Source organism: Triticum aestivum, chromosome 7B, assembly GCF_018294505.1.
Source record: "Triticum aestivum cultivar Chinese Spring chromosome 7B, IWGSC CS RefSeq v2.1, whole genome shotgun sequence".
NCBI lineage: Eukaryota > Viridiplantae > Streptophyta > Magnoliopsida > Poales > Poaceae > Triticum > Triticum aestivum.
Window position 1 is genome coordinate 580,093,592 of NC_057813.1, and position 23,921 is coordinate 580,117,512.

General features: G+C 45.0%; 1 protein-coding gene across 1 annotated transcript; it reads right to left on the minus strand.

Moving 5' to 3' along the window:
* Window positions 1–21,580: 21,580 nt before the first annotated feature.
* Window positions 21,581–23,364, minus strand: LOC123159784 (chymopapain). The gene is made up of 4 exons (XM_044577611.1): window positions 23,096–23,364; window positions 22,897–23,017; window positions 22,518–22,814; window positions 21,581–21,989 (listed from the first exon to the last, which is right to left on the minus strand). Exons 1-4 carry the CDS (start codon window positions 23,189–23,191, stop codon window positions 21,970–21,972), a joined length of 534 nt encoding a protein of 177 aa, XP_044433546.1. The 5' UTR covers window positions 23,192–23,364; the 3' UTR covers window positions 21,581–21,969.
* Between the last annotated feature and the right edge of the window lie 557 nt (window positions 23,365–23,921).

Consider the following 23,921-nt stretch of genomic DNA (forward strand, 5'->3'; position numbering starts at 1 on the left):
TCTTCTTTAATAACTCCATTAAGGAATGCAGTTTTGTTTATCCATTTGCCAGATTTCATAAAATGCGGCAATTGCTAACATGATTCGGACAGACTTTTAAGCATCGATACGAGTGAGAAAATCTCATTGTATTCAACATCTTGAACTTTGTCAAAAACCTTTTTCGACAAGTCTAGCTTTGTAGATAGTAATACTACTATCAGCGTCCATCTTCCTCTTGAAGATTCATTTATTTTCTATGGCTTGCCGATCATCGGGCAACTCCACCAAAGTCCACACTTTGTTCTCATACATGGATCTCATCTCAGATTTCATGGCCTCAAGCCATTTCGTGGAATCTGGGCTCATCATCGCTTCCTCATAGTTCGTAGGTTCATCATGGTCTAGTTACATGACTTCCAGAACAGGATTACCGTACCACTCTGGTGCGGATCTCACTCTGGTTTACCTACGAGATTCGGTAGTAACTTGATCTGAAGTTACATGATCATCATCATTAGCTTCCTCACTAATTGGTGTAGTAGTCACAGGAACAGATTTCTGTGATGAACTACTTTCCAATAAGGGAGAAGGTACAATTACCTCATCAAGTTCTACTTTCCTCCCACTCACTTCTTTCGAGAGAAACTCCTTCTCTAGAAAGGATCCATTTATTAGCAACGAATGTTTTGCCTTCGGATCTGTGATAGAAGGTGTACCCAACAATTTCCTTTGGGTATTCTATGAAGACGCACTTCTCCGATTTGGGTTTGAGCTTATCAGGATGAAACCTTTTCACATAAGCATCGCAGCCCCAAACTTTAAGAAACGACAACTTTGGTTTCTTGCTAAACCACAGTTCATATAGTGTCGTCTCAACGGATTTAGATGGTGCCCTATTTAACGTGAATGCAACTGTCTCTAATGCATGATCCCAAAACGATATTGGTAAATCGGTAAGAAACATCATAGATTGTACTATATCCAATAAAGTACAGTTATGACGTTCGGACACACCATTATGATGTGGTGTTCCAGGTGGCACGAATTTGTGAAACTACTCCACATTGTCTTAATTGAAGACCAAACTCGTAACTCAAATATTCGTCTCCGCGATCATATCACAGAAACTTTATTTTCTTGTTACGATGATTTTTCCACTTCACTCTGAAATTCTTTGAACCTTTCAACTATTTCAGACTTATGTTTCATCAAGTAGATATACCCATATCTGCTCAAATCATCTTGTGAAGGTCAGAAAATAACGATACTTGCCACGAGCCTTCATACTCATTGGTCTGCATACATCAGTATGTATTATTTCCAATAAGTCAGTAGCTCGTTCCATTGTTCCGAAGAACGGAGTTTTAGTCATCTTGCCCAAAAGGCACGGTTCGCAAGCATTAAATGATTCATAACCAAGTGATTCTGAAAATCCATCTTTATGGAGTTTCTTCATGCGCTTTACACCGATATGACCAAAACGGCAGTGCCACAAATAAGTTGCACTATCATTATTAACTTTGCATCTTTTGGCATCAATATTATGAATATGTGTATCACTACGATCGAGATCCAACAAACTATGTTCATTGGGTGTATGACCATCGAAGGTCTTATTCATGTAAACAGAATAACAATTTATTCTCTAACTTTAAATGAATAACCGTATCGCAATAAACATGATCAAATCATATTCATGCTCAACGCAAACGCTAAATAACATTTATTTATGTTTAACACTAATCTCGAAAATATAGGGAGTGTGCGATGATGATCATATCAATCTTGGAACTACTTCCAACACTCATCGTCACTTCACCCTTAACTAGTTTCTGTTTATTCTGCAACTCCCATTTTGAGTTACTACTCTTAGCAACTGAACCAGTACCAAATACCGAGGGGTTGCTATAAACACTAGTAAAGTACACATCAATAACATGTATATCAAATATACCTTTGTTTACTTTGCCATCCTTCTTATCCGCCAAATACTTGGGGTAGTTCTGCTTCCAGTAACCATTCCCTTTGCAGTAGAAGCACTTAGTCTCAGGCTTAGGTCCAGACTTGGGCTTCTTCACTTGAGCAGCAACTTGCTTGCCGTTCTTCTTGAACTTCTATCCCTTTGCCCTTTTCTTGAAACTAGTGGTCTTGTTAACCATCAACACTTGATGTTCTTTCTTGATTTCTACCTTCATCGATTTCATCATCATGAAAAACTCGGGAATCATTTTCATCATCCCTTGCATACTATAGTTCATCACGAAGTTCTACTAACTTGGTGATGGTGACTAGAGAATTCTGTCAATCACTATCTTATCTGGAAGATTAACTCCCACTTGATTCAAGGGATTGTAGTACCCAGACAATCTGAGCACATGCTCACTAGTTGAGCGATTCTCCTCCATCTTTTAGCTATAGAACTTGTTGGAGACTTCATATCTCTCAACTCGGGTATTTGCTTGAAATATTAACTTCAACTCCTGGAACATCTCATATGGTCCATGATGTTCAAAACATCTTTGAAGTCCCGATTCTAAGCCATAAAGCATGGTGCACAAAACTATCAAGTAGTCATCATATTGAGCTAGCCAAACGTTCATAACATCTGCATCTGCTCCTGCAATAGGTTTGTCACCTAGCGGTGCATCAAGGACATAATTCTTCTGCGCAGCAATGAGGATAAACCTCAGATCACGGATCCAATCCGCATCATTGCTATTAACATTTTTCAACACAGTTTTCTCTAGGAACATATCAAAATAAACATATGAAAGTAACAACGCAAGCTATTGATCTTACAACATAATTTGCAAAATACTACCAGGACTAAGTTCATGATAAATTTAAGTTCAATTAATCATATTACTTAAGAACTCCCACTTAGACAGACATCTCTCTAGTCATCTAAGTGATCACGTGATCCAAATCAACTAAACCATAACCGATCATCATGTGAGATGGAGTAGTTTTCAATGGTGAACATCACTATGTTGATCATATCTACTATATGATTCACGCTCGACCTTTCGGTCTCCGTGCTCCGAGGCCATATCTGCATATGCTAGGCTTGTCAAGTTTAACCTGAGTATTCCGCGTGTGCAAAACTGGCTTGCACCCGTTGTAGATGGACGTAGAGCTTATCACACCCGATCATCACGTGGTGTCTGGGCACGACGAACTTTGGCAACGGTGCATACTCAGGGAGAACACTTCTTGATAATTAGTGAGAGATCATCTTAAAATGCTACCGTCAATCAAAGCAAGAATAAGATGTATAACAGATAAACATCATATGCAATCAAAATATGTGACATGATATGGCCATGATCATCTTGCGCCTTTGATCTCCATCTCCAAAGTACTGTCATGATCTTTATCGTCACCGGCACGACACCATGATCTTCATCATCTTGATCTATATCAATGTGTCGTCACATGGTCGTCTCGCCAACTATTGCTCTTGCAACTATTGCTATCGCATAGCAATAAAGTAAAGCAATTATTTGGCACTTGCATCTTATGCAACAAAGAGACAACCATAGGGCTTCTGCCAGTTGCCGATAACTTCAACAAAACATGATCATCTCATACAACAACTTATATCTCATCACGTCTTGACCATATCACATCACAACATGCCCTGCAAAAACAAGTTAGACGTCCTCTACTTTGTTGTTGCAAGTTTTACGTGGCTGCTACGGGCCGAGCAAGAACCGTTCTTACCTACGCATCAAAACCACAACGATAGTTTGTCAAATAGACTCCGTTTTAACCTTCGCAAGGACCGGGCGTAGCCATACTTAGTTCAACTAAAGTTGGAGAAACTGACACCCGCCAGCCACCTGTGTGCAAAGCACGGCGGTAGAACCAGTCTCGCGTAAGCGTACGCGTAATGTCGGTCCGGGCCGCTTCATCCAACAATACCGCCGAACCAAAGTATGACATGCTGTTAGGCAGTATGACTTATATCGTCCACAACTCACTTGTGTTCTACTCGTGCATATAACATCAAACCATAAAAACCTAGGCTCGGATGCCACTGTTGGGGAACGTAGTAATTTCAAAAAAATTCCTACGCACACGCAAGATCATGGTGATGCATAGCAACGAGAGGGGAAAGTGTTGTCTACGTACCCTCGTAGACCGAAGCGGAAGCGTTGACGCAACGTAGAGGAAGTAGTCGTACGTCCTCCCGGTCCAACCGATCCAAGCACCGTTACTCCGGCACCTCCGAGTTCTTGACACACGTACAGCTCGATGACGCACCCCGATCTCCAACCCAGCAGAGGCGCGGGGAGGAGTTCCGTCAGCACGACGGCGTGGTGACGATCTTGATGTTCTCCTGTCGCAGGGCTTCGCCTAAGCACCGCTACAATATGACCGAGGTGTAATATCGTGGAGGGGGGCACCGCACACGGCTAAGGAACGATCTCAATGATCAACTTGTGTGTCCATGGGGTGCCCCCTGCCCCCGTATATAAAGGAGTGGAGGAGGGGAGGGCCGGCCCTCTCTATGGCACGCCCTAGGGGAGTCCTACTCCCACCGGGAGTAGGATTCCCCCTTTCCTAGTCCAACTAGGAGACCTTCCAAGTAGTAGGAGTAGGAGACAAGGAAGGGGAAGAGAGAAGGGAAGGAAGGAGGGGGTGCGGCCCCTCCTCCCAGTCCAATTCGGACTAGGGAAAGGGGGGGGGCGCGGCCTGCCCTAGGCAGCCCCTCTCTCTTTCCCGTATGGCCCATAAGGCCCAATACTTCTCCCCGGCGAATTCCCGTAACTCTTCGGTACTCCGATAAATACCCGAATCACTCGGAACCTTTCCAAACTCCGAATATAGTCGTCCAATATATCGATCTTTACGTCTCGACCATTTCGAGACTCCTCGTCATGTCCCCGATCTCATCCGGGACTCCAAACTCCTTCGGTATATCAAAACTCATAAACTCATAATATAACTGTCATCGAAACCTTAAGCGTGCGGACCCTACGGTTCGAGAACAATGTAGACATGACCGAGACACGTCTCTGGTCAATAACCAATAGCGGGACCTGGATGCCCATATTGGTTCCTACATATTCTACGAAGATCTTTATCGGTCAGACCGCATAACAACATACGTTGTTCCCTTTGTCATCGGTATGTTACTTGCCCGAGATTCGATCGTCGGTATCCAATACCTAGTTCAATCTCGTTACCAGCAAGTCTCTTTACTCGTTCTGTAATACATCATCTCGCAACTAACTCATTAGCTGAAATGCTTGCAAGGCTTAAGTGATGTGTATTACCGAGAGGGCCCAGAGATACCTCTCCCACATTCGGAGTGACAAATCCTAATCTCTAAATACGCCAACTCAACAAGTACCTTTGGAGACACCTGTAGAGCACCTTTATAATCACCCAATTACGTTGTGACGTTTGGTAGCACACAAAGTGTTCCTCCAGTAAACGGGAGTTGCATAATCTCATAGTCACAGGAACATGTATAAGTCATGAAGGAAGCAATAGCAACATACTAAAACGATCGGGGTGCTAAGCTAACGGAATGGGTCATGTCAATCAGATCATTCAACTAATGATGTGACCTTGTTAATCAAATAACAACTCCTTGTTCATGGTTAGGAAACATAACCATCTTTGATTAACAAGCTAGTCAAGTAGAGGCATACTAGTGACACTCTGTTTGTCTATATATTCACACATGTATTATGATTCTGGTTAATACAATTCTAGCATGAATAATAAACATTTATCATGATATAAGGAAATAAATAATAACTTTATTATTGCCTCTAGGGCATATTTCCTTCACTTTGGTCTTCCTAAATATTGTGTGGGTTTTCCCTTTCCTGGTTTAGCTTTGCGAAACAATCATTATTCTAGTGCGCGATCTACTCATGCCTATTTAGCTTACTGTATAGTTTTCTATTCTAGAACACTAGACCTTTCCCCACAGCTGAGATGTTGAGATGACAAGTTTAATTCTTGTTTAATCATTGTGGATGCAGACTAATTTTGCATCCCATATAGGTCATACAAAAATGTTAAATTCCCTTCATTTTTGTTCACGAAAGTCGCACCACAGGTGATGAGAGACTCAGGATGGGGGCAAAATGGTCTTGACCACTGGTGGACTCTTCTATCGTCTCACCACCACTCCCACGGGCAGCTTGTAGTCAGTCCAGCAATTAAACTTCTGAAGATAACATGGAGGCCGAACCCAAGAGGGAACGGATTACAACTACTTTTTTTAAAATATTTTTATTCATAGTCGCATCTCTGTCATGTTCACATGGACAATGACTATACCTATTATAAGTCATTGCAAGTTCACACAAGAAATTAGACATCCTGCATTCTTGACTATACGACTGTGATTTCTTAGATTAGGATTTCCTTGTCCTCTTGAACTTCACATGACATCATCAAAAGATAAGTAACGGGGTTTGTATTAAGCTTGATCATGAGAGATGTGGGGATCATTAGGCACTACATATATGTAACGCCCTCGATGCGGCTATATCTCCCACCTGTCGAAGCACGACTTAGAGGCATAACCGCATTGAAAGCAATGTCGCAAGTGAGGTAATCTTCACACAACCCATGTAATACATAAGGGAAAGAGATACATAGTTGTCTTACAATCGCCACTTCACACAATTACATGAATAAAGCATTACATCATCCAGATACAATCAAGGTCCGACTACGGAACCAAAATAAAAGAAGAACCCCAAATGCGACAAAGGTCCCCGATCGACCCCAACTGGGCTCCTCTACTGATCAACTAGAACGAAACAACACAAAGGGCAAGATCTTCATCGAGCTCCTCCTTGAGCTTGGTTGCGTCACCTACTCGGTAACATAGGCACCTGCAAACTGGTTTTGGAAGTATCTGTGAGCCCCGGGGACTCAGCAATCTCGCACCCTCGCGATCAAGACTATTTAAGCTTATGGGTAAGGTAAAGGCATGAGGTGGAGCTGCAGCAAGCGACTAGCATATATGGTGGCTAACATACGCAAATGAGAGCGAGAAGAGAAGGCAAAGCACGGTCGATAAAAGTATGATCAAAAAGTGATCCTATAGCAACCTACGTCAAGCATAACTCCAACACCGTGTTCACTTCCTGGACTCCGCCGGAAAGAGACCATCACGGTTACACACACGGTTGATTCATTTTAATTAAGGTCAACTTCAGGTTTTCTACAACCGGACGTTAACAAATTCCCATCTGCCCATAACCGCGGGCACGACTTTCGAAAGTTCAAATCCCTGCAGGGGTGTCCCAACTTAGCCCATGACAAGCTCTCACGGTCAACGAAGGAATAGACCTCCACCCGAGACACTCCGATCAGACTCGGTATCCCGGTACAACAAGACATTTCGACAGGGTAAAACTAAACCAACAACACCGCCCGAATGTGCCGACAAATCCCGATAGGAGCTGCACATATCTCTTTCTCAGGGCACACTCAAATGAGACTAGCTACGAGTAAAACCAACCCTCAAGTTTCCCCGAGGTGGCCCCGCAGGCAGCTCAGTTCGGACCAACACTCAGAGGAGCACTGGCCCGGGGGGGTTAGAATAAAGATGACCCTTGAGTCTGCAGAACCCAAGGGAAGGTGGTAGGTTGTTAGTGCAAATGGTAAAACCAATGTTGGGCATTGCTGGAGGAGCTTTACTTAAGGCGAACTGTCAAGGGGTTCCCATTATAGCCCAACCGCGTAAGGAACACAAAATCTGGGAACATAACACCGATATGACGGAAACTAGGGCGGCAAGAGTGGAACAAAACACCAGTCCTAAGGCCGAGCCTTCCACCCTTTACCAAGTATATAGATGCATTAATTAAATAAGATATATTGTGATATCCCAACAAGTAAACATGTTCCAACAAGGAACAACATCTCCATGTTCCCACAAGGAACAAACTTCAATCTTCACCTGTAACTAACAACGCTATAAGAGGGGCTGAGCAAAGCGGTAACATAGCCAATCAACGGTTTGCTAGGACATGGTGGGTTAGAGGTTTGACATGGCAATTTGGGAGGCTGACAAGCAAATGGTAGGCATCGTAGCATTGGCATAGCAAAAGAGCGAGCAAACTAACATAGCAAAGATAGTAGTGATTTCGAGAGTATGATCATCTTGCCTGAGATCCCGCAAGGAAGAAGAACGATTCCAAGAAGAAGACAAACGGACGTAGTCGAACGAATCCTCACAACTCCGGAACGAAACTGAAGCTAACGAGAGAAGCAACCCGGAAAGAAACAAACAACATAGTAAACAACCATCACATAAACATGGCATGATGCGCAAACAAGTATGATGCATGCCCGGTTTAAATAGCATGGCATGGCAATATGCACAAACAAAACTACAAGTTAAATGGAGCCCAATATGCAACCAGTTGCATATTGACGAAACACCACATCAATTATTTAGTTCTCTCTCGGTTATGTACCCAACAATATTAAATATTGGTTAACATGGCAAGTGGTGAAGCATAACAAAAACTATACCATCTAAACAATTTAAATGGGGCCGGATATAAAAACAACAAATCCGGTAAATCCCCATATGCATTTAGCAATTTAATGCAACAACAAGTTTAAACATTTTAAATGTTGTTATCATGATGCGTATGACATATACAAGTTATATGCAATTTTTATAAAAATGTTGACATAAGCATGTTATGAAGCATTTGTTCACTATGGCGGAACAAAACGGGTGCCACGGCAACGAATCCGAAAATGATGCCACGACAACATATCGGTTCCGGTAGCTCACAGAGATACCGGTGCAAAAGGAAGTGAGCGTGAGCGAGTCATGCAAGATGGTGCGGTGCTCCCGGTTACCGGGTTCCCACGGGTCTACGGCATGGCAAACGAGGAGGAACGTGCACGAAACAAACGGGCATGGTGCAAACATACGGTTCATCTCATACAACATGCATTCGTTCACGGGCATCGTCTCGGCGTTATACCTTCGAAGCGTGCATTTTCGGAGCGGTTCGGGTTCGACGAAGGAAGTAGTCATTCACGGGTCGTCGTGGGAAGTAGTTGTTCACGTGGCGACGGTAGTGGAAGTAGTGGTACACGGCGGCGGCGGTAGTTGTTCAAGGTCTTGGCGGGTCATCATGTAGCCGAACTTGGCACATGCACTGTAGTCGAACACGGGTTAAATAGAGGCATTGACGAATTTGGAGAGGAGCCTGCCGAACAGAGCCGCTCGCGAGGATAGCGACTGGAAGAAGGGGCGACTTCGGCCTTGACGTGAAGCAGGGAGGCGGAGCTCCTGCCGGGTCGATGGTGACGAGCAGGCAAAGGGGCTGCTGGGACTACAGGGGCGACGGGAGCCGACGGGGACGCGGGGTCGCAAGGGAGGCGGGCGACGAAGCAAGGTGGTGGTGGTGGTGGACGCGGGCCATCTCGATCCGGCCGGATCTAACAGCTCGGGTCAGGAACGAGGCCGGAGATGCGAGGACGGGCAGGTCGGCGATGAGAGGCGAGCGACGCGGTCTTCTGCTGGGCGTGGAGGACGGCGCTCGGGGAGATGGGGATCGGGCGTGGCGTCGGCGAGATGGTGCAACAGTTGTTGCTGCTGCCGGTGGCGAGGTCGAGGCGGTTTGGTGGCGACGAGGAGAAGCAGGAGGAGAGGCACGGGAGGAGGTGATGCGGATCGTGGCCTAATGCTGCAGAGGGAGGCGCACAGGAGGCTGAGAGGGGCGAGGCGGTGGTGCGGTGGAGAGGCGACGCGAGGAGAGGAGGGGGATCGAGGGCTGCGCGTGGGTGGCGGCGAAGGGGTCGAGGAGAGGATGGGGATCGAGCGCTGGGGATCATGGAGAGAGCGTGGTCGGGCTAGGGTTAGGTAGGGGCGCGGCTGGGCCTTGGGCTGGCTTAGGTGGAGAAAGAAGTGGCCAGAGGCCTGGCTGGGCTCTCTGTCTCCCTCATATTCTTTAGCAGAAAAGAATTAGAGAGAAGGAAAGAAGAGAGGGTTAGGGAAAGAATTTGCGCATGCGGACAATTTTCTCGGACTCATAAAAATGAGCTTGATCCAAGAAAAATAGAAGTGGGCATTACCAAAAGTTTAAATTCAAACTCATTTGATTTAAATTCAAATGATTTGAATAGGAAGTGAGGTTTGGGAAGGTCCAAAAATGTTCGGATTTTTGGTGGAGCTCCGGAATATGATAAAAGAATACATGGCAAGGTTGGAGACCAAACTTGAAGCAGAAAAGGAACGAAATTATTTTGCAGGTGTGTTTATGGGTGATTCCGAATTAGTGGAATATTTAATATAGCTCCCTAATAATAGTAGGAGACTTTGAATATGTTTTAAAGAGAAATCACCATGTGAATATCCCTCGATTTAAATGGATCAAAGATCCATGCCATTTATTTAGTTGAGTTGCAAAAGATTTATGGGATGATGGCATGATGACATGATGCAATGCAAAAATAAAAAGGGCAGGCACAAATGAAACACACGGCCAAACCCGGAATATATGGAAGTCTTCTCGAGCATCGGTCTCGGGGCGTTACAGCACTCCACCACTACGAGAGGATCTCGTCCCGAGATCTAGAATGGCACCGGAGGGAAAACGGAAGAGAAAAAGAAAGGTAAAACTAAGTTGCTTCTTTTGACAAACGAGTGAAACCACGGACCTTGAAAAATTGAACAAATTGAAAGAAAGAATACAACGGAGATGAACGAAGTTGAAAACACCCCGTTAGAAAAGAGGAACAAGGATGAACAATTTCTTATAGCACTCCGGTTGAAAACAGATACAAGACTTGATAGGAAGAAAAGAGCTTGAGCAGAGGACACGACACTCCGGTTAATGGACAATCATGAAAAGAACATGATCTTAGACAAACGAGATGATGGGTAGAGAAGAGAAACATTACAATACCTCCAAAACAAAAGAATAGAAGATAGATAATTGAAATAGAAGAATGGAGAAGAAAATTCCAACATCTGCCACCAACGGAAACAAATGATTGGATTGATATCAACAAGGAGACGAGAAACTTATTTCACCGGGAGGACAAATGAAGAACTTGGGTCATTTATAAGCACCATAAATAGCAAAAATCCTTAGGGAAAGCTTTAGGTGAAATATAGCCCAAGATAACTCCAATGAAGAGATTGATGGATTTAAATATCTCATTCTTGACAACAAGTGAATCATGAAACATGAATGAAACTGTCAAAATGACATAGCACCACCTCAAAAGATAAGGTCGAAAGAATTGCACTTCGGAATGCAAGATGAAGAATGCTTGAACTACTCAAAACAAAACATTCGTTGAGCACCATGTTTATTTTAGAGTATAGCTTGGCGGATCTTAACTTCGAGAGAAATCTTGAAGAACAATTGAAGAATGAAAGGAAACCTTGACGAAGCACCATGTAGAGCCTCCATGAAGAACTCCGGTAATAAAAGGATGATGGAAAGAAAGAGAAGATGAAAACACAAGGTGAAGCCTTGCAATGATTTAGATGGAGCTTCACGACGAGATAACCGAGAAAGCTTGGAACTCCGGAAAAGAAAAGATGAAGCATCTCGAACCGAGAAAAATGACATGATGAACAACTCTGGAAAGAAGAAACTAGATTACTTGGATGAAACAATAATAAGAATTATGTTATGCCTATCCTTCACCAATTTAAATTGATGATAAGCAACGGATTTGGCATACTACTTATTATCCTAGAAAGGATTAAGAGAGATATAGCGCAAACTTGAGGAAGGTCTTCAACGATCCAGCGGTAGGATTTGAAAACAACGAATGAATTGATATGATAACGACGGAAGTGAAATCTTGAACGAACCACCGTAAGAATTGAAAATGATCGAAGTAGGGGTGCATCACCGGTAAGAATTAGCAAATGAACGAAGGTGCTTCAGACAAACTAGATACATGAGAACAAAGAGATCAAGAACTGATTAGAGGATATTCGATTGATGTACCGGCAAGATAGGAGAATGATAACTGACAGCTGAGAATGAATAAATCTGAATTGATGGACTCCGGATGACAAACTAAGAAAACTCTTGAATATCTCCTGATGGGTGAAAAAGATTCTCACAATCGAAAAAAATTATGAGAGGATGGCAACAAGCTAGCACCATGAATCTTGAAGAGAATAGAGCAAGATTAAAGAGAAACTCTTCTTCGGTCTTCAAATGATAAGAATGACAATGAGAAACACCACCAAGAATTATTGAGGCACACCGGAAGAATCAAAAGCGAAGAGGTTGAGCCAACTATGAAAAGAATTTGAAAGATCTTGGAGAAAAGCATTTGACTGATGATAACTCATTCTTATGTCAAACTTGGAGAAGTATTTAGGATAGCTCTGGGAAAATAGAAGAGTCAGGTAAGATCCTGGGAAAAGACCTGTGGGTTAGGGCCCACTCAAAAGAACACCGTTGAAAAGATTTAAAAGAGATGTTGCACCCCTTGAATTAAATGACTTGAATGAGATACCAATCTCGAAAGAGCTTGAACGAATGCAGAGTGGAAACACGAATCTTCGAGATATCTTGAGCACTCTGGAATAACAAATAGCGAGAAGTAGAATGATAATGAGGTGCACCGGTATGAGAAGACATTGAAATGAGGAAAAAGGTATGATCAACAAAACTTGACTTGAATCCACCGTAGAAGAGAAAGGAATGAGGAATGACGAACTAGTAGAACATCTTCTTGAGAACCACCGGGTAAGAACATTGACGGAAAAGAATGGAGAAACTTCACAAAAATAAAAGGATACTTGGTAAAGAAATCTTAGTCCTTGAGGAAAAAGGTGGGTGGGCGGGAAAAAACAAAGGCAACTTGGAGACGGATGAAACAAACACCATTGAGAAGAAATGATAATTGGTCTTGCTGATGTTGAAGTGATCGGATCCACTTGAAGAGAAACACGCCGGTTGAAAAGGATTGACATGACAATCTCGATTGTCGAGAAGGATTGGTATTCACATCGGAGTATGAGAACACCATTTCGGAAAGGTATGGAATCAACACTTGACATTGAAGCAACTCGAATACCACAACTCAAAACAAAAACAAAGGACTGGCTTGCAGAATAAGCCAGAACAAACATATGATAGAGATTTCGTCCGAAGTTTTCGTGGTGGGGCCTACACAGGCTCGATCGTACAGCACCATCATGTACAAGGCAGTGCACATGACATACGAAGCGTCCCCGAGTCGGCATAGCCAAGGACTCTTTAAGACACAACGAGACCACTGTAAAACCGACCGTGAATAGGCGGACCACTAGACGTCGAACCCCAATTTCATATCATACATCCGTCGGAAAGATATCCTAAGAGCTACTTGAATTCCCACCTATGAAACTCCCGAAATTTTCCGGTTATGCAATCAGGTGTTGGGGATACAGGGGAAGCATAATATCTCACCCAAAACTAGCAAATCCTACATCCAGCTGTATCCATCCTTCAACACATAACCAAGAAACCTTCGGAAATCGTCTACCTCAACCTTCGAAAAGCATCCATTATACAAGTTATGGCGATACTCCCGAACTCCCGCCCCAGTACTGGGTGGCGTCGAGGTTATCTCATCAACGAACTGCATAAAAGAGATTTTCGATGTCGGCATACTAAACTCAGGTATTCCAGAACTGCAACGATAAAATTATGGCGACAACACCTCAGAGCTCAACTCCCCGGGACACTTCCACTAAACCCCTGACAGGAGGCACCAAGACAATGTTCTCATCATAAAACCATCGGAACGATTCCAAGATACCCGCGTGATCCTAAAAAAAATTTAGTGAAATTTGAGAAGAGAAGAGTCAAAACTCTACATCAGGATGCCTTACCAGAGCGATGAAGAGACTGGGGAGTAAAAAGAATTCCTAACTCTCCGATATATATAATCCTAAATGACTCAAAACATTTTTCTAGACACAACTCGGCCGCTAAAAACGATCAAGCAGTGGGGCTCCTAAGATCGGGGAAGGCTCTGATTACCAACTTGTAACGCCCTCGATGCGGCTATATCTCCCACGTGTCGAAGCACGACTTAGAGGCATAACCGCATTGAAAGCAATGTCGCAAGTGAGGTAATCTTCACACAACCCATGTAATACATAAGGGAAAGAGATACATAGTTGGCTTACAATCGCCACTTCACACAATTACATGAATAAAGCATTACATCATCCAGATACAATCAAGGTCCGACTACGGAACCAAAATAAAAGAAGAACCCCAAATGTGACAAAGGTCCCCGATCGACCCCAATTGGGCTCCACTACTGATCAACTAGAACGAAACAACACAAAGGGCAAGATCTTCATCGAGCTCCTCCTTGAGCTTGGTTGCGTCACCTGCTCGGTAACATAGGCACCTGCAAACTGGTTTTGGAAGTATCTGTGAGCCCCGGGGACTCAGCAATCTCGCACCCTCGCGATCAAGACTATTTAAGCTTATGGGTAAGGTAAAGGCATGAGGTGGAGCTGCAGCAAGCGACTAGCATATATGGTGGCTAACATACGCAAATGAGAGCAAGAAGAGAAGGCAAAGCACGGTCGATAAAAGTATGATCAAGAAGTGATCCTATAGCAACCTACGTCAAGCATAACTCCAACACCGTGTTCACTTCCCGGACTCCGCCGGAAAGAGACCATCACGGTTACACACACGGTTGATTCATTTTAATTAAGGTCAACTTCAGGTTTTCTACAACCGGACGTTAACAAATTCCCATCTGCCCATAACCGCGGGCACAGCTTTCGAAAGTTCAAATCCCTGCAGGGGTGTCCCAACTTAGCCCATGACAAGCTCTCACGGTCAACGAAGGAATAGACCTCCACCCGAGACACTCCGATCAGACTCGATATCCCGGTACAACAAGACATTTCGACATGGTAAAACTAAACCAGCAACACCGCCCGAATGTGCCGACAAATCCCGATAGGAGCTGCACATATCTCTTTCTCAGGGCACACTCAGATGAGACTAGCTATGAGTAAAACCAACCCTCAAGTTTCCCCGAGGTGGCCCCGCAGGCAGCTCAGTTCGGACCAACACTCAGAGGAGCACTGGCCCGGGGGGGTTAGAATAAAGATGACCCTTGAGTCTGCAGAACCCAAGGGAAGGTGGTAGGTTGTTAGTGCAAATGGTAAAACCAATGTTGGGCATTGCTGGAGGAGCTTTACTTAAGGCGAACTGTCAAGGGGTTCCCATTATAGCCCAACCGCGTAAGGAACGCAAAATCCGGGAACATAACACCGATATGATGGAAACTAGGGCGGCAAGAGTGGAACAAAACACCAGGCCTAAGGACGAGCCTTCCACCCTTTACCAAGTATATAGATGCATTAATTAAATAAGATATATTGTGATATCCCAACAAGTAAACATGTTCCAACAAGGAACAACATCTCCATGTTCCCACAAGGAACAAACTTCAATCTTCACCTGCAACTAACAACGCTATAAGAGGGGCTGAGCAAAGCGGTAACATAGCCAATCAACGGTTTGCTAGGACATGGTGGGTTAGAGGTTTGACATGGCAATTTGGGAGGCTGACAAGCAAATGGTAGGCATCGTAGCATTGGCATAGCAAAAGAGCAAGCAAACTAGCATAGCAAAGATAGTAGTGATTTCGAGGGTATGATCATCTTGCCTGAGATCCCGCAAGGAAGAAGAACGATTCCAAGAAGAAGACAAACGGACGTAGTCGAACGAATCCTCACAACTCCGGAACGAAACCGAAGCTAACGAGAGAAGCAACTCGGAAAGAAACAAACAACATAGTAAACAACCATCACATAAACATGGCATGATGCGCAAACAAGTATGATGCATGCCCGGTTTAAATAGCATGGCATGGCAATATGCACAAACAAACTCGTTGCATATTGACGAAACACCACATCAATTATTTAGTTCTCTCTCGGTTATGTACCCAACAATATTAAATATTGGTTAACATGGCAAGTGGTGAAGCATAACAAAAACTATACCATCTAAACAATTTAAATGGGGCCGGATATAAAAACAACAAATCCGGTAAATCCCCATATGCATTTAGCAATTTAATGCAACAAAAAGTTTAAACATTTTAAATGTTGTTATCATGATGCGGATTACATATACAAGTTATATGCAATTTTTATAAAAATGTTGACATAAGCATGTTATGAAGCATTTGGTCACTATGGCGAAACAAAACGGGTGCCACGGCAACGAATCCGAAAATGATGCCACGGCAACATATCGGTTCCGGTAGCTCACGAGATACCGATGCAAAAGGAAGTGAGCGTGAGCGAGTCATGCAAGATGGTGGGGTGCTCCCAGTTACCGGGTTCCCACGGGTCGACGGCATGGCAAACGAGGAGGAACGTGCACGAAACAAATGGGCACGGTGCAAACATACGGTTCATCTCATACAACATGCATTCGTTCACGGGCATCGTCTCGGCGTTATACCTTCGAAGCGTGCATTTTCGGAGCGGTTCGGGTTCGACGAAGGAAGTAGTCGTTCACGGGTTGTCGTGGGAAGTAGTTGTTCACGTGGCGACGGTAGTGGAAGTAGTGGTACACGTCGGCGGCGGTAGTTGTTCAAGGTCTTGGCGGGTCATCATGTAGCCGAACTTGGCGCATGCACTGTAGTCGAACACGGGTCAAATAGAGGCATTGACGAATTTGGAGAGGAGCCTGCCGAACAGAGCCGCTCGCGAGGATAGCGACTGGAAGAAGGGGCGACTTCGGCCTTGACGTGAAGCAGGGAGGCGGAGCTCCTGCCGGGTCGATGGTGACGAGCAGGCAAAGGGGCTGCTGGGACTACAGGGGCGACGGGAGCCAGGGGGACACGGGGTCGCAAGGGAGGCGGGCGACGAAGCAAGGTGGTGGTGGTGGACGCGGGCCATCTCGATCCGGCCGGATCTGACAGCTCGGGTCAGGAACGAGGCCGGAGATGCGAGGACGGGCAGGTCGGCGATGAGAGGCGAGCGACGCGGTCTTCTGCTGGGCGTGGAGGACGGCGCTCGGGGAGATGGGGATCGGGCGTGGCGTCGGCGAGATAGTGCAACAGTTGTTGCTGCTGCCGGTGGCGAGGTCGAGGCGGTTTGGTGGCGACGAGGAGAAGCAGGAGGAGAGGCACGGGAGGAGGTGATGCGGGTCATGGCCTAATGCTGCAAAGGGAGGCGCGCAGGAGGCTGAGAGGGGCGAGGCGGTGGTGCGGTGGAGAGGCGACGCGAGGAGAGGAGGGGATCGAGGGCTGCGCGTGGGTGGCGGCGAAGGGGTCGAGGAGAGGATGGGGATCGAGTGCTGGGGATCATGGAGAGAGCGTGGTCGGGCTAGGGTTAGGTAGGGGCACGGCTGGGCTTGGGCCGGCTTAGGTGGAGAAAGAAGTGGCCAGAGACCTGGCTGGGCTCTCTGTCTCCCTCATATTCTTTAGCAGAAAAGAATTAGAGAGAAGAAAAGAAGAGAGGGTTAGGGAAAGAATTTGCGCATGCGGACAATTTTCCCGGACTCATAGAAATGAGCTTGATCCAAGAAAAATAGAAGTGGGCATGACCGAAAGTTTAAATTCAAACTCATTTGATTTAAATTCAAATGATTTGAATAGGAAGTGAGGTTTGGGAAGGTCCAAAAATGTTTGGATTTTTGGTGGAGCTCCGGAATATGATAAAAGAATACATGGCAAGGTTGGAGACCAAACTTGAAGCAGAAAAGGAACGAATTATTTTGCAGGTGTGTTTATGGGTGATTCCGAATTAGTGGAATATTTAATATAGCTCCCTAATAATAGTAGGAGACTTTGAATATGTTTTAAAGAGAAATCACCATGTGAATATCCCTCGATTTAAATGGATCAAAGATCCATGCCATTTATTTAGTTGAGTTGCAAAAGATTTATGGGATGATGGCATGATGACATGATGCAATGCAAAAATAAAAAGGGCAGGCACAAATGAAACACACGGCGAAACCCGGAATATATGGAAGTCTTCTCGAGCATCGGTCTCGGGGCGTTACAATATATTTCTAACCCCCACCCCACATCAAATTTCTGGAATCTAAATTTAGAATTCAATACTCGCATGAATTTCATAGGCTGCTTTGATCAAGATGACACAAGTGCAGACTTAGTACTCCCTCCATTCACAAATATAAGATGTTCTAACTTTATATGAACGGATGTAGATAGACACGTTTTAGTGTGTTTGTTCACTCATTTGAGTCCGTATATAGTTCATATTGAAATATCCAAATTATAGCATTTGTGAACCGAGGGAATAGTATATAGTGAGCTTCATTTCACCCAAGAGAGCTTCTGTTACATGAAAATTAATTTATTTTCATATGAATTTGGATATTCAATACCCACGTGAATTGTATAGGTTGCTTTGCTTGAGACGTGCGTTGCACGTGCACGTTTACTAGTGTTTAAGAAGGGACTAAAACTGATCTGTCTGTGGCGGAGACTTGTAATTCCTGTGAGACCAGCTAATGAATTAATTAAGCTTTACTGTTTTCGATTTAGCATGTGATCCGTCGTGGTCTAGGTAGTTAGGATACTCGTCTCTCACCCGAGAGACCCGGGTTCAAGTCCTGGCGATCGTTTCAGTGCTCGTTTATCATGACTGGTCCGCGTGTCCTAATGGGTAGCTATTCTGGAGCTTTCTTGAAGGCCTATCGTTGATTGGGTTCAATCGCCCATTTATCATCTACGGACGATGAGGCGACGCTAGCAAGAGAACCGGCGATCTAAGGGGATCCAGCGGATGCCAGCCGCACGAGGGATTTATTGCTCAGGCCAACTCCAACGTGCGGCTGCATTTGGTCCGTTCCTGCCCGTTTGGGTCGGACAGATAACGCGGCCCAACGCGCCGACGCAAACGGCTTCCGCCATGGCCATCACCCCAAACGATGCCGCCGCCATCCCGGCCGCCACGGGTGTCCTCCCTGTGGCCCCGAAGAAGAAGAAACCCCAGAAGGTGCTCACGCCAGCACAACTCACCCGAGAAACGACGAAGAGGGCTGGCAGGAGGGTCATTGCTGCGGAGAGGAAGGGTGCTGCCCAGGCCGCTGTCGCGCAACACAAGGCCACCGTTGAGGATAAGGGGCCCTCGTCGCAAAGGCCACGCAGGCAGCGAAGCAACATGCCGTCCTCATGCTACGGTTCATCCAACCCATGCCGACCATTCTTACCGCCACTGCCATGGTCGTGACGAGCACTTCTTGTCTGTCGTTCGCCCTCCACAGTGGCAGTCATCGAGCTCCTCCACACCACTGGAGACGGGCATTCTCCATCCGTTGCGCGACCACCACTGGAGACGGGCATTCTCCATCCGTTGCGCGACCATGGTGCAATCCGCTTCTCTATGTCGTCGGACGACAGCGTGATCGCGCCGGTCATCCCCGCTCCCGTGGCCAGCATCGACCTCAATGTCACGCCTAGGTTTGCCCCTGGGAGCCACAAAACCATCAATTCAAGACCTTGACTCCTTTGGTGTGCAGAGCTGAACGCAAGATCACAACCACAATGCCGTACGCTGGTAACTGGCCCTTGTCAATTCGATCATTACATCGATCGTGGTCTTCTCCATGGGAACGATCCGACTCCACCCCAAGATCGTAGAGTAACTTGATAAAATCTGACGCTAGTGTTTGTGGAGGAAAAAGACTGATGATGGTGTGAACGTAACTCACTGGCTGCATGGGAAGTAACATATTATGTTACCACCTTTTATTAATTATTACTTGCCACATAAGCAGAATGTTCTCAAAGTGATGCAGCTTAGCCCCCGATCTACAGAGGGATCACTCCGGTCCAGGTGCATTGTGGTGACACAGCCCTCTTCTGGAAAGATTAATGGAATCAAAATATTTTCTCTGAAAATTTCCCACGAGCATACTCATACACAACAAGAGAGGATATCTCGATCAAGGACTCCCTGCAAGTTACAGACCTGCATGCAGTGTTTAACTACCATCCATCCTCGCCCACGAAGAAGTGAAACATATGCAAACTGAAACCCTTGACACGGACATCTCTGGACAAAACCATGACATCTGGTTGTACGGAAGACTGAATTCAGAACCAAGGAGTACTCCGCATACTATTTCAGAGAGGTACAAGCCCATCAAGTGTTTAAGTGACTGTGGAAGTCAACCAACATACCAAAAATAAAAGTTTTCAGATGGCTCCTACTTTCAGACAGACTCAACACCCGAAACATGCTGAAACGGAGGCACCACAACATTGGGAATAACTTTGACTGCCTACTAGTATGTGCCAACCATGTTGAAGAAACAGTAGAGCACCTAATGTGCTGGGGGGCCTTGGGCATAAACTGGACCTCAACACTCTGATGAGCTGAAACTCATTGAGCTTGCCAAGAAGAATCAATCACAACATACCAATGTTCATGGACATCTTCCTTATGGCATCATGGGGTCTCCCCAACGGTTGCATCCTGGAAGCGAGGATTCAAATCTGATTTTAGCAATCTGAGCTTTAGGAGAATCTTGTGCTTGCAGGCCCTGTCTTGTTTTATGCTTCCTAACCCCCCCCCCCCCCCCCCCCCCCCCCCCACCACACACACACCCCATAGTGGGTGCCCCCATTGTAAGTAACCTTTTTGGGTACCTTAATACAAATGCAGATACGAGCCTTTCCTACTGTTTAAATGGTCAAAAAAGAACACGCGGACATATTTATAGTTGGTAGGGAACTGTTGATTCACTTATTATTTACATGGAGGATAGGCCTTTTTTTTCTTGGAGTATGTAACCTTTTTGGGTACCTTAATACAAATGCAGATACAAGCCTTTCCTACTGTTTAAATGGTCAAAAAAGAACACGCGGACATATTTATAGTTGGCAGGGAACTGTTGATTCACTTATTATTTACATGGAGGATAGGCCTTTTTTTTACTTGGATTCACTTAATTTTCAACACTTTATTATATTCATAAAGTATTTTTTGTGCTCATATTCAACAAGAATCCGTTCGAACCAACCAAATATTAGCAATTTGGCACAATTTTCAATCTAGGGGCATTACAATTTCAGCACACAACTCATGCCATAATCTTAGAATAAAATCTGTGGGGGGTTGATAAGTTTCTCAGAATCCTGATTCTGATGAATCTTGGGTGAAAAGAACTAAAACTGAATGGCTGTGCAACTGTATGTGTGCGCTCAGACTAAGATAGTGTACACAAAGCATGAATAACTAGAACATGTGTACACACTATTTTGTGTCAATTTTGTTACATGAATGGATTATGAAAAGCAGACTACTATTTCAACTCATAATTTATCTTTGCATAAGAACCAGTAATCTGCTTTTCTAGTTCCTGACTACCTAATTCTGAGCAGAAGCATTTGATAAATGATAACCACGTTCGTATTTTTTTCCTTATAACACGTTATAAAAACAAAGCTCCAGTCAGTATTATGCCGTTACGTTACCAAGTACCAACACAACCAAAATATAACATACCAGCACAAATGAAACATAAATACCAGAATCAAGAATCACAGTGACAGGATCAAGCCATAAATGTTCGGCATCACATGATTCAGGTTAACATAGCAGTAAACTTAAAACAGCATCACAAGCTACTTAATTTAACTACACCAGCCACACATGGTTCAGATTAACATACGGCAATGCCCAAGCTACTTAATTTAACTACACCAGCCACACATGGTTCAGATTAACATACGGCAATGCCCAAGCTACGTAATTTAACTACACCAGCCACACATGGTTCAGGTTAACATAGCACCAAACTTAAAGCAGTGCCCAAGCTGCTTAATTTAACTACACAAGCCACACATGGTTCAGATTAACATAGCACCAAACTTAAAGCAGTGCCCCAAGTTATTTAATTTTAACTACACCAGCCACCTGATTTGCACCGGATATTGTTTCTAGGCAGAGACTTGAGTTGCCTGATTGTTCACGGCTGGCTTCCATTCTGGCTACCATACGACTTCTTCTCCTGTTTTCGCACAAAAGCTACATGTTAGCAGACTGTAAGGCCAAATGGATGGCTATAAAATTGACTCCATTTATATTTCAACTGTCCACAAAACAAACTTTGTTTCTTGTTCAACTGAAGACTAACCAGGACAGAGTTCAGTGCTCTTAGTGCACAGTTCCTACTGCCTAGTGCCTACTGGCTGTAATGCAACTACAAACCTAGTTGCTATCTGTTTCATCAATTAACCGCCAATGAATCAAAGTCTAGATAATTAATAATAAGATGTAATGCAGAAGCATAGAGATAACACGATCTGATTTCTCTGAAAATTCAAACACTCACGGAAAAGGAATAAGAGTATGTTCCAAGCTAGCGTTACTACAAGTAGGGAGGGAAGTTTAATTAGAGATGCGATATCTAAAACAGGGTAAAGTCATATAACCTATATAAACCACAATATATAGCTCCAATTTGACATCCAAAACAACAGGGTAAAGTCATCATAATTCAAGCTAGCAAGCGATAACAAACAGTAAAAGAAGATACCGTTCTCATTCTCGGCAAGGAACTTGTTCTGGCGGTACTCTTCGCCGTCTATATCATCTAAATCATCATCGATACAGGGCTCGATGCACGGGAGTTCCTTGCTTGTTAAGTCTGCAAAACCATTAGGTGGAAGCAACTTCTTCTGGGTAGATGGGGGCAACGATTCAATCGACTTGACGGTGTCCTTGAACACTTGGAACCGCATAGCCTTCTCTTCCTCGTCGCGGTATGTCTTGTTGTACTCCTTCATCCAATCCTCGAACCTCGCCTTCATGTCCTCCTCTTTCTTGCGAGCAGCTGCACAAGAAGCCAGGTATATATGCATGAGGTGGTGGTTCCTTACATGAAACCCCGGAGCTAACGAATACGAGGAATCTACCTGACTCGTCATCATCTGGGCCTTTCCTGAAATACTGAACTGCCCAGGCTCCAACACCGGCAATCGCAGCCGCGGCCACACCAGCAGCACCACGAAGGCCATCACCTACAGGGAGTTCCTTCTGTATCGATCGGGATGAGGAACATGAGAGGGGAGCCTGGAGTTGCAGATCTGAGTACAACAACGGGGGGAGACTCACCAAGGTGTGGAAAGAGCGTGCAGGAGCCGCCCTTCGGATCACCCGCGGCGAGAACCTCCGTGAGAGGACGAGACCGACGGTCCGCCGGAGGGACATGATTGCCTCTTCCTTCGCCTTATCCTCGATTTCCTCTCCGCTCGTCTCCGCCGCCGCCTCTGCCTTCTGCCTCGCCTCGGTTCGATTCGATTCTAGGGTTTCGCTACCGATGGGCACGGGAGACAGATTTTTTTTTTTTTTTTTTTTTGAGAAAGGCACGGGAGACAGATAAATCTGGAAGGACCGGACATCCGGTCAAAACTGGCCAACGGGCCGGCACGGCACGGCGCGGCCTTAGACGGGCCAGGCACGGCACGATTCCAGGCCCTCAGGCACGGCACTACTGGGCAACGGGCCGGCCTGTCTGGCCAGTTTTAGGCATAAATACTTCAGGAAAAAATCTGACAAATTCAGAAAAAAAAGTAGAAATATCTAAAAAAATGTGGTAAAGTGAGATAAAAATTGAGCTTTGATGGATTATGGATGAGCTTAGGCCCATATAAGAAAATAATCCCTAGTTAATCTCTAAGGCCCATGCATGTGTACGGCAAGTGGTGGGAAGTGTGGGAAGTTTAGTACCATACTGCTACAGTAAGAAGAGTGAGACCTCTTTATAGGAGTTGTTCCACTTGCTATTGGGAGCTTGGGAATAGGAGCGGTTTGTGGACTCGATCGTGGGCCTCAGCCCAGGCCCATCTACCCGACGGCCTATATAAGAAGGCACTGGCCAGTGGAGTGAACCCAAAACTCAGTTCACTCACTCCCTCTCGCACAACCCTAGCCGTCTCCG

Coding starts and splice junctions, on each gene's coding strand:
- LOC123159784 (XM_044577611.1), bottom strand. CDS start 23,191: ATGTCCCTCCGGCGGACCGTCGGTCTCGTCCTCTCACGGAGGTTCTCG. Junction 22,815..22,896: donor CCCAGATGATGACGAGTCAG/GTAGATTCCTCG, acceptor CTTCTTGTGCAG/CTGCTCGCAAGAAAGAGGAG. Junction 21,990..22,517: donor CCTTGCCGAGAATGAGAACG/GTATCTTCTTTT, acceptor GTGCGAAAACAG/GAGAAGAAGTCGTATGGTAG.